The 18,518-nt window shown below is 61.4% G+C and overlaps 1 protein-coding gene across 1 annotated transcript in view; it reads left to right on the top strand.

Moving 5' to 3' along the window:
* The window catches only part of TMEM132B (transmembrane protein 132B), a 140,037-nt gene that overhangs the window by 108,414 nt on the left and 13,105 nt on the right, over positions 1-18,518 (top strand). Inside the window, exon 4 of the mRNA XM_090291239.1 lies at positions 11,971-12,157. Within this exon, the coding sequence (XP_090147365.1) occupies positions 11,971-12,157 (187 nt within the window). The remainder of the gene's footprint in view (positions 1-11,970; positions 12,158-18,518) is intronic.

The raw sequence follows: 18,518 nt of genomic DNA, 5'->3' as shown, positions 1-18,518 counted from the left end.
CCCATGGCCCCTCTCCGGCATCAGCCCCCACCCGGGTCCGTGGATCCTTCTTACCTGTTCTTCCCCTTCTCTCCGCCTGAGCCCCTCTCCCCAGCCAGGGGGCAGGAACTTGCTCACCGGGCTAGACGGTGGCTTTCAGAACTCGGAAGTAAACGCTGTGTTTGGTGGGACGTCAAGGTTAGGTGAGGAGAGGGGGCGGGGCATTGGGCTGCCCCTTGGACCGTCCGGCCCGGACTGTAGGACGTGCAGGGAAGAAACATGTCGTCAAGGGGATGTGTCCGTTGTTGCTTGCACACAAAGGAAGTGGCAATGGAGTCATCTGAGATCACCACCTACTTTGTAGGCAATTATCTGCGTCCCGGCGGCTGGGCTCGGCCGGGCAGTGTCTTGGCTTCGCTGACGCCGCGCCCTCTTGGTGTTGGGAACAAGACTGAACTGAAGACGCTGGTTTTGCCACATTTCAGCGCGTATTTAAATATCCCATCAGCGTTTTTCATGGTGGTGGTTTTGTGTTTTGCCAGACGTGGGTCCTGAGAGACTTTTTCCTGAGACGATGCATGTGGTCTCCTCGTTCCCATCTGCTCCCACTCCGCTCACGGTCCCTGGGCCTGCCTGCCCGCGCCGCCCCCTTACCCAGCCGCAGAGGTCCCCCGCGGAGCCATCTGGAGAGGCCGGGCATGGCTGGAGCCGGACAGACCGTGCGCAGTCAGGAAGTCCTCTGGGGCCGAGACAGGGAAGGCTCAGAGGGGGCGACTGGCCGTGGCCACCCGGTGGCACCTCGCGGGCATGCGCCTGCCCTGTAAACATCAACATCATCTCAGACGCTTGGCGCTCTGACGCCCGGGTCAGCGCTCCGGGAACGTCGTCTTCATGGAGGAGAGGCAGCCAGGCGGAGGGGTCCTGGAGGGAGGAGGGCTGAGGGCTGGCCCTCGCCTTCCCCGGCCCCGATGGGCGTCGCAGGCAGACTCCGATGATCTAGGACTTAGCGATGTAAACCCGTGCTGCAGTGACGGGGGCAGGATTACACCAGAGGAAGCTGCGTGGCCTCCTCACTCTCAGTAGTAGTGAAGCCCGCATCACGATGAACTGAGTTCTCCCAAGTGCCAGGCACGGCGTGGACCCCTTTGCGTGCGTTCTCCACCCACATGCTCCCAGCAACTGGGCCATGTGGTCATTGTCCTCTTTCGCGACAAAGAGGTCGAAGGCTGAAGGTCCCTAAATGGCCGAGGCAGATGCCAGCCCAGGTCTGTCCAGCCTCCACGTTTTGAGTTCAAATCTTTATTTTTTCAAAAAGAACTTATTTATTTTTAGAGAGAGGGGAAAGGAAGAGGAAAGACAAGGAGAGAAACATCAATCAGTTGCTTCTTCTCTGCACCCTGACGGGGGCCAAAGCTGAAACCCAGGTGTGCGCCCCGACCGGGGTGTGAACCGGGGACCATCTGCTCAGGGGGCCGACCCCCGACTCCCCGAGGCAGAGGCCGGGGCGCAGGGCCGGCCCTCGTGGACGTCTGCTCAGTAGGCCTGTGAGGTTATAAACTAGGCACACACGTTCTCACGATACGCCCACCTTGAGAGGTGGGGCTGAACCCCACCGCCCCGCGTCAGGGCAGGACCTAGTGACTCACCTCGAAAGGATCAGTGTGGCGGGAGTGAGGTGTGTGACTTCGGGGACCGGCCATAGGAGCTTCGCTCCTTCCTTCCTGCTGTCTGGAGTCTCGCCTCCTGGGAAAAGCCTGGGCCGCGTCATGAGGAGGCTCCGGTAGCTGTGGGGCGGCCCGCGTGGCGAGGGACTGAGTCCTCCCGTGGCAGCCGTGTGAGCGGACACCTTGGGAGGGGCCCCTCCAGCCCCTGGCAGGCCCTCAGGCGGCCACAGCCCCAGCCGTCAGCTTCACGGTGGCCTCGCGGGGACCCTGAGTCAGAACTGCTCATCCTGGCTGCTCCCTGACTTCTGGCCCGCAGGGACTGTGACATAATAAATGTCCCCTGTGATGTCACCTGTGCACTGGGGTTGGTGAGCACGTTTCTGGTAATGTTGGGGCTGGAAGGACATCAAGCTGTCCTTTGGTGGCACTTCTGGGATGTCCCTTGCCTGTTCATATCAAGTCCTTTAAAAAGTCTAAGACTTCACTGCAGTCGCTTAAGAGATTTCTCTGGACAGCTGAAGAGCAAGACGGTTGGGAGGCGGCTAGAGGCACGTGACTCCTCCTGGCCCGTGTCGGCCGTAGCAACGTGAGGTCGTGTCCCCCGGAAATCCCGCTGCGCTCGGCCCGCAGGCTCCGCTCCCGTCTGAGCCGTGATGGGTCGCTAGCCGCCCCGCTCTGACCCGAGACAGGAGAGAGCAGGGTGCCGTCTCCCGGCTTGCGGGATGAGTGGCCGGGACGTGCCTGGGAGCTCTGTCACGGGGAGCGTGTGCACTTTGGGCGTTTCAGGGGGTGTCGTACGGACACCGGGTCCGTTTTCTGGAAGGATGAGGCTGCCCCCGGGAGAAAGTACGAGGCCCTAAGAGACGAGGTTCTGCGCCCGGCTCTCATCCTGGTTTACTGCTCTGTCTGGCTCACTGCTTGTGTCCGCTGAAATGTAGTTAAACACCAGGCAACGTTGCCGCCGTTGAAATGACGAGACGGGGAAAGGAGGCTGCGTGTGCATCGGAAGTACTGCATCCCATGTCATCGAGACTTCAACGCTGCCACGCTATACTTAAAAAATCCTCACCCGGGGACATGCTCATTGATTTTAGAGAAGGGGAGGGAGGAGAGAGAGGGGGAGAAGCAGGATGTGAGAGACACTCGTCAGCTGCCTCCTGCACACGCCCCGACCAGGGATTGGACCTGCAACCCAGGCACGTGCCCTGACTGGGAATCGAACCCACAGCCTTTCAGTTTGCAGGATGTGCTCCAACCCACTGAGCCACACCAGCCAGCGCGCTACGTTTTTTTTTTTCTAAGTTGCAGGCTAAATCCACTTAACCAAATACCAGAGAGAGGCCTCGGCTCAGGCAGTGCGGCTGTCGGGGCTGAAGCTGCTTCTTGCCTGGATCCAGGCCCTGCCGGGGTGTAGTCCCCTCCTGGCTGCCGCCCCTTCACCTCTCCTGTGTGTCTGTCACCCCCCTTCTCAGGCGGCGGCGCTCACGTCTCCAGCTCAGAGTCCCCTCGGCACCGAGGCCGCGTGAGGCGCCCCGTAGCTTTCCGTGTCCGTGGGACTTCCTGCAGGGTGTGGCCGGTTAGGTCTCAGCTCCTCAGGCTACAAGCGTGTCCTGCCTATGACCTCAGAGTCCTGGTGCTGTGACTCCTGATCGTGACACTGTGGGCAAGTCCCCAGAATGTCTGGGGCTGTCCTGCCATGTGTCGCTCGGCAGTGACAGCCTGTCTCGGAGGGCCATGGTGAGACCTCTGTGGCAGAGGCCCTGGCCGTGTGCGCTGCGTGGACTGGGCCCCCCCACCCCCAGCTCAGGACGACACCTGCCCAGCTGTGGAGCCAACGCCCCTGCTCATCTGGTGGCCTCGGTGGATGGAATTTTCCAAACAACTCCTGCTGATAGAGAACAGTAGGGGTTAGGTCTCGCTGGGGTGGGGTGGCGGCCCACACTTGCAGCGGGGCTCTGGGGAGCCGTGCCCCTGGCTGGGGTGTGCGCAGCTTTAAGGAAAAGGCCTGTGTTGCGATGGCTGCTTTCAGGGCTGGAGGCTGGTCCAGTGGTGTGTGCGCGTGAGCCGTGGGGCAGCCCGTCTCTCATCCTCTGCCTCCTGCTCGTCACCCCCAGTGTGAGTGTGTGCTGCTGTGTGTGTGTGTGTGTGTGTGTGTTCATGGTGCAGGCGTGTATGTGTGCACGCATGTGTGCGTGGTGCAGGCGTCTGCACTGGAGCAGGTGTGTGTGTGTGCACGTGTGTGTGTGTGTGTTCATGGTGCAGGCATCTGCACCAGAGCAGGCGTGTGTGTGTGTGTGCACGCATTTGTGCGTGATGCTGGCGTCTGCCTTGCTTGCCCCCCTCCGACCCCCAGTGCTGAGCACAGAGCCGGCGCACAGCTCAGATCTCACTGGACCTGTGAGTTAATGAGTCATGGTTCTGAGCCTAGAGACCCAGCCAGAGCGCGTGCGTCCGTGAAACCCGCAGAGTTAGAGACGAGTGTGGACAACAGCCTCTTCTGCCGGCTCCCAGGCGTGCTGCCCTTGGAGCTGACGGTCCTGACCTCCGTGCCCTGTTCCCATTAGAAGCTCACACATCTTCGCCAATGTCTCTCGTTCTGTGTCCAGGAAGCGTGGCTCCCGGACCGCCGGCCTCTCTCATGGGGGCGAACCGCCAGCCAACGCCAGAGAGGACAGACGAGCCGCTGCCTTCAGACCGGTCCCGCAGGCTCTGACTGGAAGGGTCTCTTGGCTTGGATGTCAGGCCTGAGACCAAAAGCTGCCCCGCCCCCACCCCCGCCCCACCCTGCACTGTGTGGTCTCCCAGCGCGCCCACGCCCCTCCCCAATGCCAGCCTGCGCCCCGCGTCGCTGCAGCCAGCTCAGCCGCCAGGGCAGACGCCGCCGTTCATTCTGTCATGTTGGGCCAATTAGCGGTCTTTTCCGTCTGCGGGTCTGACCTGGTACCCACTTACATCAGGCCTCCTCGTTATCCCGCGTCGTTTTCCTTCCCAAGAACACGCACAGGAGGGCCCAGTGGGGAACGTGAGATTGATGTGCGCTGAGCACTGGCCGCGTTCAAGGTGCTGGTACGTGCCCCTGGCCCCCACACGGGTCCCGGGCCCTCTGGGTTTCCGTCTCTCAGTGGTATGTGAGCAGCCTTGTGAGACCAAACCAACCAACCAACCAACCCACCCAGTTTTCTGCCTGTGTTTCCTATTTCATGCGTGATTCTGCTCTGTACTTGCTCCGTGGACCAAATAGTCTCTCTTAATCCAAGTGCGGCTCCAGGCCGCGGAAAGAACTTCAGGAGTGGAACGCTGTGGGGTCTGCGGGACAGACACCACCAGCCGAGGCGACGTCAGGGGACCCGGCACGCGGCCCTTTCTGAGGGCGGCTGACGTCAGACCTGAAGCCTCGCTGGCCTTGGAGGCAGACTTTGAGGCTGAAGCCCTGGCTACAGTGGGCCGGGAGGGGCGTGACAGGTGACAGGGTCTCTGGGCTTCAAGTCACCATGAGAGGGGAGTTCCTGCTCTCGGAAGGAGGGTCCTGGCGCAAGGAAAGGGACACATTTTGAGATCACAGGCGCCTGCAAGTCACGCCCACCGAGTTTCTGCCCAGCTGACGTTTATTGAAAAGCCGTCAGGTCGGTAGGAGGTTACAGGTTACAGATGGCATTCAGAATTCTCCTGGTTGTGGGCCTGTCTTAATCCCACTCATTCCAAGGTTAACGAGGTCAGCGATTCTGGTGGGTTTGCTTTGGAACAGCCCAGAGCGTCCGTCTCTTGTCTCTTTATTTTTACTTGCTCTGTGCGGTCGGACTAATCCCCGGCGGCTGGAAGGTGCCTGGGAGGGTCAAGTCAAGGCCGAGATTCCCCTGCTCAGAGGAAGCTGACGCCCCGTCCTGCGGGCCACGCCTCGGAGGATGGACTCGCTGAGTCCGTGGGAACAGGGCTGCCTTCGAAACGTTAGCGCTGAACTAAGACAGACGGGTTCTGGGAACGGGCTGTGCAGCGTGGCGCCGCGGTTAACACACAGCCTCACACATTTAAGTCGTGTTACGTGGGCAGATCCCGTGTCCAATGTTCTTACTGCAATTTAAAAATTAGTGTTGGCGGTCACCAGTCCTCGGCTGACGAGCTGGCCTCACACAAGGACTCTCCCCGCTGTCAGCCGTAAACGCAGAGAAAACGCAGGGACAGCGGCCCGAAGGGTGTCGGGACGACCGGAGCCGCAGGCGAGGGCATAGGGCGGCGGTGCGTGACTCCCCGGGTTGCGCCTCGGAGGCCCAGGCAGGGAAGCTGAGCCCAGAGAAGGCGGCCTCCCTGGGTTGTTGGGGTAGCGAGGATGCTTTGGGCGGGCGTCTGTGCTGGGAGAGCAGCGGGAATGAGCGCCCGCACGCAGGGGTCAGGGTGCCGCGCTCGGAGCTGCGAAGTGCGCGCCGGGGCTCCCAGCACCGTCCGTGGCCTGTTCACAGGGCGCCTCCCGTGGGCTGGGGGCTCTCTGCCGTAGAAGGTGTTGCAGGAGAGATGAAGGGGAACCCCCGGCCCCACGTGTTCACAGTCTAGCAGACAGAACAGCCCTGAGAAAAGGCAAGTAAATAAAACACCGTGTGTTCAGTGGTGTTCAGAGCTGTCGGGACAAAGCGGGGAGGGTGACAGGGACGGACAGAGCTGGAGAGGGGCCTTTCAGCAGTGTCATCGAGAGGCTGTCACCCAGAAGGCAGCGTTGCAGGCGAGTCCTGGGGGGGAGGGGTCAGAGGGGCAGGCGGCCCAGGCGGAAGGGACAGTCGGGGTGCCGACCTGAGTCCCAGCCCTGGGAGAGCGGTGGGGGGCCGTGCGGCTGGCGCGGGGACTGGGCACAGTGGCACTGGAGGTGGTGAGGGGGTAGCAGGCACTGGGGCAGAAGGGCCGCTCGTGCAGGGCCTTGGGGTCTTTGTGAGGACCTGGGCTTCTCCGTGAGAGAGACGTGAGTCCCTCAGGAGCTCCGAACAGCCGAGTGGAAGTGCCTGGCTTCCGATCTCCCAGGAGCACGCGGCTGGTGTCGGGGACCACAGAGCGCGGGGCCGGGGCGGGGGCAGCAAGCCGTCCTTTAGGAGGTGACCGCAACAATCCAGGCAAGAGGGGCCGTGGCTTGGGCCAGAGCCCGTGGCGCAGACCAGGGCGGGTATTTCCCAGCTGGAACCGGCCGGCTCCCTGGACGGGCCGGATGTGGGTGTGAAGGGGACAGGAGAGCTCATGGCGGCCGAGGCTTTGACCCAAATACGGACGGCGGGAGCTGCCTCCATGGTAAAGAGTGGGGGGCGCATGGTGGGCAGTAATCTCTGCGGGGAGGGGAAGTTCAGTGTCACACATGAGATTCCTTTGACACCTAACTGGGGCTGTTGAATACGCAGTCGGATAAGTCAGGGATTTGGGAGAAAACGCATAATTCTCGCACCTTCTAACCCACCCCTTCGAGAGCAGTGGACTCCTGAGTCCGTACTCCCAGACGCCTGCGGTTTTTCTGCTCTGCCCGGGAGGACGTGGGCGTTCTTGTGGCCTGAGTTCGGCAGGAGCCCCCCTGCTGGGTCTCCCGGGAACACGGCGCGGCCATCTCGGGGTCTCAGTGCCCCTGACCGGGAGCCACTGCCTTCCCGGGCGAGGGTTCTGCTCCCGCGTCTCAGCAGGGAGGCGTCAGGACGGGGAGTGAATTGGTGCCGCTGGCCCCTGGTGACCTGGACGGTGTGCAGGGAGCTACGGCTGCCGGGAGGATCCCAGCCGACGGGTGTGCACAGGGCGCGACCCCGGGACCCTGGCGTCATTAGCGGCTGCCCTCCGCGGCGGAGCCAGGCAGCCTGCAGAGTCTGTTTAATGAGGCCCGGCCGGCGCAGGGGCAGAGAATCCTGCGCCGCACGCAGGAGAAAGCATCTCTATTAGAAGCAGACTCTTTGAAAAGTGTTTTGAGTTCGCTGCGTGTACCTCTGTCCTTCCCGTCCCCATCGTATGTGTCCCTGGGCCCCGCACGGCTCTCTCAACAAATGTGCAGGCGCGAGCCAGTGGGTGTGACAGTGTCTCTCCAGCCTCGGCTCTGGGGTCAGACATGGTGACTCCTGGCGGCCCCTCCACCACTGGGCAGCCAGCCTCAGCCTGGGCTCCCCTGGGCTCCGGTCACTTGCCTGGGTCACCTCTTACCTGCTGTGTGTGGGGGGCTGTCCTTGCGGGTCCCCGGGGTCAGCGGGGGCCCCGGGGCTGGTCCTGTGCTTCCTTCCCGGCCGTGCCGTCTCCGGGGTGGCAATGACCGGAGCTCTCCCTTCCCGTGGGGGCAGCACAGGGCGCGGCGCACACCGTGTGCGCAGAAGTGAGGCGGAGAGCCTGCCGTGTTCTCGTGCGAAGACGCGCAGGCCTCTGGGGGGTCCATGAGAAAGTGAAGAAGAACTCGGTTGGCTGCGGGGAGGGGAGTGGGGGGTCTGGGGCCGCGGCAGGGGGGTGTCTCAGTTACCTTCTGTACTTTGTGGGTGTTGAGTCCTGGGACGCATGATTTACTCAGAAATTAACACGATCACATTGACGTTATAAATCAAACAGAGGCCCGGCTCCGGCTCATGTGCCCCATGGCCGTCGGCCCGTGAGCCCCGAGGGGAGCTAACGACCCCAGTCCTGACCCTGTGGCGGCTTTATTTCCCAGGTCGTGGCTCGTGTCTGTCACTGGGGGCTGCCTTTCCTCTTCAAGGGCCCGAACAGCGATGGGTCCCGCGGTCCTTTTGCAGAACCAGGGTTTCCTCACGGTTGGCAACAGGGAAGAACAGGGAGGGACCCCCTGAGAATCACATCGAGGAAGTGGGTGCGGGACGACTTCTGGGGCACCCCCAGGAGGGCCTTTACCAGACAGGAAAGGGGTACAGCCGGGCAGGGGGGCAGATGTGTCTTCTCAAAGCAGAGCACATGCAAGTACACTTAGCGGCCAGGCAGAGGGACGCGGCTCCGAAGTCAGCCGACGGGGGCGTCTTGTCTCCCGGGACGCAGGTGACACCCCCCCAGAACTTTACAGGGGGTCCTGCTGGGCCTCGGAAGCAGGTCCCGCGATTCAGCAAACGTGAACTGAACTCCGGCAGTTTCCCAGGCCCCGCGCCAGCCGCTCCGTCGGAGCAGGGACGGCGCGGGCACAGTGCTGTCCTCCGGGCGGGCAGGCCAGGGGGGACGTGCCGCTCAGCCTCGGGGGTTTGCTGTGAGCAGCCAGCAGTCCCGCTCTGCGTTGCCGCCGTTCAGTATTTTCCTTGCTTTTTTGTCACTTTAAAAATAATGCCCCAACATAGGCTCATAAGAAATAAAAGAGGCCTTGAGACCAGAAACCTTCTCATGCTTGATTTCTAGAAAACACGTATGTGGGGAGGGCTTCTGGAAGTTTGTGGGGAGAAAAACAATCACACGGATGGCACAGCCTCCTGGGGGCTCCTTCTCTGGGTTCCTCCCTCTCCCCTCCCTCCCCCCTGCCCCCTCCTCCTCGCTGACCCGTCTAAGCTGTTTCAGTCCCATGTCAAAGGGCCCGGGGCCCCAGGGAGGCTCAGCTTTCATGAAAGGGCGGTTTCCATGGAAAGCAGGGCTTCTGGGAAGCAAGGCCTTTTGGGAGGAGGCTGTGCGCTCTCGCTTGAGGGAGGAAACAGCTGATGCCCCGTAACACACACATGCAAACACGCATGCACAACACACACATGCACACGCACACAGACATATGCACTGCACACAAACACGCACACATGCAATGCACACAAAACATGCGCACACATGCACATAAACACACGTGCGCACGCATGCACACACATGCATTTCTCCACCTTGGGGGCGATGCCTGACGACTGCGCGTGGCTCGTGGCTGGAACGCTGACCCTCGCTCGGTCATTGTTAAATTGAGAGAAGGAAGCCCTTTTCTCAGACTGAAAGGCGTGTCAGGACCAGGTCAGGACCGAGTAACACCAGACCACACACGCACTCCCACGGCGATGGGCCCCCGAGCAAGCCTGCCGGCGGCCGCCGTGTCAAAGGTCCCTCCCCCGCTGAGGCAGTGACTTGAAAGGAAAACTTACGCATGGAAGTGACCCCGCCTGATGCCGTCCCGCTCCCAGCTGCACTGGGGCGAGTCCCGTGGGCGGTCAGAGAGGAGGAGCGGGAGCCTCACACGGCCGCCCCCCTTCTGCCCAGACCGGCCGCTCGGCTGCCCGGACACCGAGTGCGGGCTTCGCAGGATTGCGCTGTGGACGCCGGAGAGGGCTGCCCCCGTCGTTCCTCCCAGGCCTCACCCGACGAGGAGTCGAAGACCCGATCCTAGAGGAACCGGCCCTTGTGTACGAGACTCAGCAGAGCGATGTCAGGGGACGCCCGAGGCCACCCAGGGGACTTCAGAGGGAGACGGGTGGGAGCGGGGTTGACAGAAGCCGACAGCCGAGTGCCCGAGCCCCTGAGATCACCCAGCCCTTAATCCGTCCTTTGCCTTTGCACGGAAGGTGCCCAGGGTCCCCTGGGAGGGGCCCTGCCCGCGCCTGTCAGACGTCTCATGAGGCCAGGACCTTCATTCAGCACAACGTCCTCCCGTGTGAAATGGTGTCACAGATGGATCCGACTGTGGCCCCCACGCTCCACACCTAGGGAGGCGCCACTGGGAACACCTGACCGTGGGAGCCCGTGGGAGCCCGTGGGGACCCGTGGGAGCCCGTGGGAGTCCGTGGGAGTCCGTGGGCTCTTCCAGTGCGGTGTCTCCGATGAGTTTGGTGTCATCACAGTGGCCCCCACAGTTCTCAGCGGTGCCTGAAGCAGGCTCCCATCCATTCACCGTTTTATCCTCACCGCTGCCCTGAGGGTGGGCAGGTGAGGACACCGAGGCAGAAAAGGTGTAAACGGCCGCGCAGGGGGCAGCGAGCCAGCAGTCCCCTCAGTACTGTCCACGCGGCGGCCATTAGCCCTTGGAATGAGAGGCTGCTGCCACGGAGGAACGGAGTTTTTTATTTGATTTAGTTTTTAGGACATTTCATTTGAATGCAAATAGCCCCTTGTGGCTAGGGGCCGTTGTCCGGGACCGGAGGGGACCTAAGTTCCTTAAAACCTGCACTAGGCGGGCAAAGGCTGGCCACGGCCAATTCTGTATGGAGTCTCGTGTGCTTCTGCGTGGACTTCTGTCTCGGGGAGGCCAGTCCTGCCAGCGCCGTCTCTGCGGGTGTTGCCTCGGTCACCTCTCGGCATAGTGGGTAAGGCTGGCAGCCGGGCAGGGGCGTTCACCTGCTCTCCAGTCTCCTGCAGAAGGGGGGCTGTCCCTGGTAGGACATCGCTGTCGGGCCGGCAGCAGGTTCTTTTTTAAGCTCTTTCCTCACCGGCTGGGAATCGGGGGTCAGGACTGCAGACCCCGCCCAGACCCCAAAAGGCAGGGCGGAGGCTTCTGAGACCATTTGGGGCCAGTCAGGCCCATGGCAGTGACGGCACAGGGTGGCTGGTGTGATTGGGCCCCGGGGAGCCGTGACGTGGTCAGTCTGCTGTCAGAGCCCTCGGGTCTGGGTAAAGCTAGATTCTGGGGGATGGAAGCAGGGTAACCGCACAGGGCTGTTCTCAGGGCCCTGCTGGGGGGACCTCTCTGTCCTGTAACGTCCCCGTTAATGCAGCAGCCTGCATTTCCCAACTCTGTCAGTGACAGGCGCCTCCTGTATGCAAACACATTGAGAGACACCTGTCCTTTCACTTACACGCGCCTCGTCCGCCTTCCTTCCCCTCCAGACACGCACACGGTCATCGCCCCGCGGGTAAGGCGGGCGGGGTTTCCTCGCCTCACGCCGTGCTGCGTCTCAGGCTGATGACATGAAGAGGCTGCCGTTATCCTTTGTCACGTCGCTCCTAGTTCACGAAGCCCCTGTGTACTCTGGGTCACATGACGCCCGAGAGGTCAGCACTATTCTCTCCAGACCCTGAGGCTCCGAGAGTTTGACCCAGGGGTCCATCCACATGCGACCCAAGCAGAAGGAGAAGGTGCTAGAACCTGGAGTGTGCCTCATGGCTGGAGCAATGGTCAAACGAGAGGAAGGCGTAGGGACAGTTCTGGGGGCGATGGGGGCGGGGACAGCGCCGCAGCGGGTGCGCAGATGGAGGTGCCAGCTGACCTGGTCATTCACAGAAGACTGGCTGCTTCCCGCAGAGCCCTGATGGTGGCTCGTCCCTTGTTCCGAGGTGCGGGCCAGCCTGGGAGGGGGGCGGTGTCAGCGCCGCTGGGGGCCTGTGGAGCTGGCACCTGTCCTTCTGGTCGCCAGAGAGGTGCGTGGCCGTGTGTTGAGCTCCTGACGTTCTGCCAGGTCTCGGGTGTGACGCTGGACTTTGACGTGTGTTTGTTTTCCAGAGTGAACGGCTCCTTCTCTGAGATCTTGCAAGTGGACTTTGGCGCAGACAACAGCAGCGACCTGGCCGGGGCCCAGCCGATCACGTGGCAGGTGGAGTACCCGGCGGAGGAGTCCGTGAGCGAGCTGGTCGTCTCTGAGATCTTCATCAGCCAGACCAGCTTCGTGGGCATCGTCCCTCTCGCCATGGTGAGGAGTTCGGGCTTCGGGAAGAGTGTCGCAGAGGAGCTCCCCACAAACGTGCAGCGTTTTATAACCGGTCCCTTCCCACGCGGCCGGTCCTGGGTGTGTAAGCAAGGAGAGAACTGTGACTGCACTGGGTCACCTCCTTCCCCGTGCCTCCTTGGAGACCACGTAGGGCTCCTGTGTAACTCCCGTTTCCTCTGTGGGTGCTGCTGAGCTGCTCCCCAGGGAGGTCCTGTCCTTATTGTCTTAGTCTGTGTCTGCGTCAGACCAAGTCCGGCACTCAGCGAAGGGCATCGGGGGTACGTGGTGGGGACAGAGGCCGTCTGTGCTGAGTGACTAGCCCCCCGTCAGCCAGCTCGGCCCTGAGGGTCCCAGGTAGCCTGGGACTGGCCAACTTTAAAATGCAGACGGACCAGAAGAGTCTTGTTGGGGACTGACCAGCTGAGCCTGGGCAGGGTCCCGGAGTTCATAAAACCATCTTGCGATTCTTTCATTGGTCTGGAGGGGCCCGGACAGCTTGTCGGGGCTGGGGGCCGGAGCTCCACTCACGACCAGGCTCGGGGGCCACATCTGGGAACAGGGTCATGGACCACATTCCAGAACTTAGAGAGTCTGGTGGGTCGCAGGGGTGCTAGACCCCCGGGAGTGGCACATTCCTAGTTCCCTTTCCCACACTGGAAATAGTCAGATACCCTATTCTGCACTGTCCTCACCTTCCCATCTGGGACCCACCCAGATATTCCAGGGAGGCCAGTGGGTGCTCTCATCACGGACTCCAGTTGGATACCAGGATTACGAGAGTTGCAAACGAAACCTGGCCCGCTGTGATCAATAGTGCTGCCGGAGCGTCTCGCTTCTCTGGAGGGCGAGTTATGTGTGTTATGCACGCGGCCCGCCTCTGTGGTGTCTCTCCAGCTGGCTGGTCCTCCCTGCGGGGCGGTTTCTCCCATGTGACTGATTCCCATTCGCTGGAAAGTGCCAGTCGGATGGGTGAGTGGGGTCAGGAATTACAATGTAACTCTTGGGTTGGTTGAGTGAGGTCAGGTGTTACAATGTAACTCTTGGATCGCTGGTCAGAACGGCTCTGAAATGGCTCCAGGGGACCTGAGCTGTTAGTGAGGTTTGCAGCAGAACCGAAGTTGGTAGTTTATCTTTATTGAATCAGCTATTTTAGCTCCTTTTCAAACCTGTAACTGCCGAAGGGTGGCCTTTAGGGGGGAATTGTGTCTCCTGTGCTTGGCGTGGAAGTGCCTGTTATGAACTCCCTCCTCCACCTCTCCCCCTCCTCAGTGGCAGCTCAGCCTGGACACCTTCTGCCTGAGATGGGGGTGCTGGTCCCCTTGTCCACAGAATGCACAAACAAAACATAGGCCCTGTTATCCTGGGACGCGCCCCAGGCCTGTGATTCAGAACCCGGCCACCAGGCTGTGTGACCCTGGCCTGGGTTGAAGGCTGCTGATACCTCTTGGGTAGCAAACCGGCCTCTGCGTTGTGAAGGTCAGTCTGCAGCTGTGGGGGAGTGCCTGCTAGGACTGGGGGGAGACCCCAGGCTCGGAAGCTGGTGCAGGAGTCCAGGCGGGAGTGCCATGGTGATGTCCCCGTCTGTCCCTCCCTCCCTCCACCCACCCACCCATCCATCTGGTCAGCCGCTGCACAGCACAGGTTGATGTAGCGCCCACTGTGCGCGATCCGTTACTTTTTGGTGAATGGAGAGCGGATCGTGGAATTGGTGGAGCTTGGCCGTGGAAACCCCTTGGGTCTCCTATTTTCACATCTAGCAGAGCAGCGCAGGTGGTGAAAACGTCACAACGCCACCTCGGAAAGGGCCGCCCAGCAGGGTAATAACGCTGTGTTCCGCACCATCTTCAAAATCTAAAGCTTAACTCTGGGGTGGCTCAGTTAGAGTGTCATCCTGTGCACCCGAAGGTTGTGGGTTTGGTCCCCAGTTGGGGCACCTGTTTGGGAGGCAGCCGGTTGGTGTTTTTCTCTTATATTGATTCTCTCTCTCTCTCTCTCTCTCTGAAATCAGTAAGCACGTCCTCACTTGAGGATTAAAACCTGAAAGTTTGGTGTGGCCCTTTGCGCGGCCGCGGCGCGGCTGGGAAGTGCTGACCATGGTTGGTCTTCCCTGACTTTCCCGTGAGAGCAGTTTCCTGCTCCTCCACTGCGCTGCGGGCCTTCCTCCTGCCGCTTCCCTCCCGCTCTCCGTGCGATTACTGAGCTTGGAGACGGATTTCCACGGGTGGTGTGGCGGTCAGAGCCGCAGCCCGTTGGTCAGCACATTTCTTCAGACTGAAAGCCCACGCAGATTAGAAACACACCACCTTTCCCCAGGGGAGGAATCAACAAATGAGCCCCCTCGGCGGGTTTCCGGGCAGCCGGGTGCTTGGGCTCAGCTCGGGGAAAAGCAGGAGGTAATCCGACCCCTTTGCAGCCTCTCCGACATGCGTCGTGACAGCGAGCCGGGCAGGGTCCTTGCCGGGGGCCGGGCGCGCGTCTCCGAATGGCCTCCCCCTCCTCCTTGCCCCTCCTGCACAGTCGCGGGAGCTGACCCGGCGACACCGGGACCTGGTGTCCTCACCTGCTCTGTGTCCAGGCCGCGGGTCCCGTGGCCGGCCGTGAGTCACTCCCCTTGCCTCAGTGACACTCCTAGTGGCCTGGGGCCGTTCTTTCCTGGGGTGATTGTGCCTGGCAGCCCCAAACCAGCCGGGGACTTGATATGGTGAAGCTCCGCTTCCTGTCAGCGGGGCTCTGCTTTCTCTTGGTCCGTGTCTGTCCGGTCACTTGTGCTGTGTGTGGCTGGGACTGAGAGGGGCGGCCTTTGTCCTGGGAGCCTCCAGCTCTGACCAGGACGTGTCCACCAGGAAAGGTCCAGCAGATGGCCCGTGGGCCCCTTGGCATCTGTCCCCTCACACAGGAGGGCCCTTCAGAAAGAGGGAAGGCTTGAGAAGGAGTCATTTTGGGAGCAGTACCATGGGGGGCAGCAGGGGGCATGGTCACCTGTCAGTGGCCTGTCCTGGGTTAATTTGCTGGGGCTGCCTTACCAATGACCACCCACCAGGAGGCTTCAAGCAACAGGAGCTTGTCCCCTCCCAGCTGTGGAGGCCGGAAGTCTGACATCCAGGGGACGGCAGGGCCACGCTCCCTCCGCGGACTCCAGGGCCCCAGGTCCTACCTGCCTCTCCCAGCCCCTTGTGGCTCCTGGCATCCCTTTGCTTGTGGTCACATCCCTGCAGTCCATGCCTCCGTCATCACAGGGGTGTGTCGTCTGTCTCTGTGTCCTTTCTCTATGAGGACACAGTCATTGGACTTGGAACTCACCCTCACCCAGCACGACCTCCTGCTAACTACGCGCAACGACCCTGGTTCCCAATGAGGTCCCCTGTGGACGTGGATGTGGGGGGAAGAACTGCTTAACCCATTGCAGGTGCTGGAGGCAGGAGGTGGCTGCACCCAGGACAGACACTTGCCACCTTTGACCTGGACGGTGTTTGGGCAGCCCAGTCCCCTGCCCTCAGCATCTCAGGGACATTATGAGTAATGACTCAACGGGGCTATTAGATCTTCAGTAACTGAGCTACAAAACACCCTCTTCAGTGTTGACAAGACTCTGCCGGAACAAAAAGGGGCTCCGAGGTCTCTGGAAAGTCTTTTGGTTGAAATGTGACTTCGCAAGTCTGTCCAGGAGGCCTGTGATCCTCTCCTTCCACCCAGGCACGCTCGCCGGTGCAGTCGCCACTGGGGACACACGCAGCACACGTTGTGGTCCCGAGTAACCACAATGCAGGGCTGCCTTCCAGGTTCTCTTCTGTACGGGAAAGAATGTGACAGTCCTCACAGCGCCGTTTCCTTGGTTACATACACACGGTTTCCCCTGATTGATCCCACCCGCTCACTGCCGAGAGGAGCAATTTGAAGTTGTCAGGGAGAGTGGTGTCCAGCCGGCGCACTTTACAAATGGCCAGAAAGAGCCGTGTTTGTCGGGGGAGATGAAAGCCGGGCGCTCTGCGGGAGCCGCTGGGCGGAGGAACGTTTCCGACGCGCAGGGTACGGGCGGCCGCCCACTGCCGGGCCTCTCCCCGCGCGTGGTGCCTGTGAGCACGTGAGCACATTCACGAAACCTGTCACCGCTGTGGCCCTGAGCTGGACTTGGACATGAGGTCATTTCCCGGCTTACCTTTGGGAAGTAACACGAGGAACGGATTGCTCTCGGAGAGGGAGCTGATGTCAGCTAAAAGGAAAAAAGAAAAGGGAGGAAGCCGTGAAGGTGTTTGGTTCCGCTGACCTGCGCCCACCCGGGAAGACCCCCGCCGACCCTAACCTCTGAAGGTGGACGGGAAGAACAGACCCAGGACACAGGCTCCTGAGAGAAGCTGCCGGCTGTCAGGCAGAGGGACAGAGGGACAGAGGGACAGAGTTCCGGCATGTCTGTGGCCGCCGGCAGGTGGCAGGTGCATCTCTAAGGCTCGGTCAGCACCACGAATACTTGCGACCAGTCTCAGGAAAGCGTCCGTCACACGGCGCGTCCCTCAGAGGCTCCTGCCCGAGACTGTTCTGCGTGGCCGGGTGATGAGCCCCCGCGACCCCCTGACAACGTGGAGCGCGATTACCTGGAGGCCCCGCGCTCCTCTTTCACGCGCCCCCGAGCGGTAAACCCGTCAGGAGCCTGTGTCCTGCGACGGTCACTTTCCTTTCCCAGCAGAAGCCTTTCCCGTGACGGGGGCACCGTCTGTGGCTGAGCCTGTTGTCTGGGACCTGAGACCCCAGGCGCCTCCTCCCGTGGGGACTCCTGTCTGGAAGCGACAGCCAGAGTCCTCGCCAGCGTGGTGACGTTGTCACCTGTGCTCTGGCCAGGACAAGGACAGCCCCGGCCCACCGCTGGGGACCTAGGAAGGAGGGCGTCCACTCTGGGAGAGGGGCGGCCTGGTTCCCACTAGAATCACCTGGTCGAGGTCTCGGGGGGAAGAAGGGCCACCACGCGCTCCCAGTGCTGGTCACGCGGTCCGTGTGGGATGAACGTCAGCGGCCCGTTCTCGTCCGTGTGCCCGTGGGCTTCGAAGGGAGACAGCTGAGAGTGGAACCCAAACTGTTCGGTGGCAGGTGGTCCCTGAGCCGTGAGGACGCAGCCTGCGAGTCATCCTTGTCCCTGTCCCGGCCCCGTCACGCCCGCTGGGCGCCAACCCCGCTGAGAGACGGGCGAGGACGTGTCGCGATGCCCCTGCCTTTGCGGAGCCCAGTTTCTCTCGCCGGCTGTGGCCGTAGGAAAGGCCGAGGGGACCTTCTGATGGGCTTGAGCTCCCTTTCTCCCGCACGGGGACCCACGGGGGACAGTGCCCACTAGATGGTGCTCACACACCGGCGCGTGGCCGCACCTGCCCTGCGCTCCCCTCCCCCAGAGGCTCCCTGGACACCTGGCCCTGGCGGGTCCTCTCCCAGTCAGGGGACAGCTCCTCACACTGCGCCACGCCCTGTGGTCACCTGGGATCCCGAGCGTGAGACCTGGAGGCTCCCTCCTGCCGCCCCGCCCAGCGCTCAGCGCGGCGCCTGGCACCTGGGAGAGGCGTCGCCCCCCGCCCGCACCCTGCCTGCCCTGCGGCTGGATGGCCGCCGAGTGTGGCTCTGTTTCTTTTTTTTCTTGAAAAGCTTTATCGCTTTTGTTTCAAAGGATGCATGTTCAATATAAAATTTTAAACAGCACGGGGAAAGATAAAAATCCCGGCACCCCTAGTAAGCCCTCTGTGGTATCACAGAACCACCGTCCAGCGTAACTGTTCTAAGCCCACGGGTGTGCGGGCGGCTGGCCGGACAGGTCAATGGCAGACGGGCCTCAGCCGCGAGGACGACGAGCTCCTGCCCCGCAAGCTGCGTTTGAATCATTCAGTGCCCGTTCTTACTTTCACGTAGAGGAGACGAAGTTCTAACGTGAGATTTCCGAACGTCAGGAACCACCAACCACGACAAGAGACCTGGTCTTGCAGGCGCCGGGCCATCACGTGACGGGGAAGCTGCAGGGCGAACGCAAGTCCGTGACTGGAGCCCGTCCTCTGCTTTTATTGTTTCTGACGGCGCCGCATTGGTGCCGGTGTTCTATGTCAGCGTACGTCCTTTTCTGAAAACACTTGTTTCTATTCATTTAAAACTATTCTCTGCTTTATTGGGAGTATAATTGGCAAACAGAAACGGCCTATATGTAGGGTGAACGATGTGATGGTTTTATAGACGCATACATCGTGAGATGCTCGCCACGACTAAGCAGGTCAACATGCCCGTCCCCTCACGGAGTTACTGCGTGTGTGTGTGTGTGTGTGTGTGTGTGTGCCAACACAATACCTGCCTTGTCCACGAACTTCAAGTGCACAATTAC

Source organism: Furipterus horrens, unplaced genomic scaffold (assembly GCF_987537825.1).
Source record: "Furipterus horrens unplaced genomic scaffold, mFurHor1.1.pri manual_scaffold_11, whole genome shotgun sequence".
Lineage (NCBI taxonomy): Eukaryota > Metazoa > Chordata > Mammalia > Chiroptera > Furipteridae > Furipterus > Furipterus horrens.
This window is presented reverse-complemented; position numbering and strand designations above follow the sequence as displayed.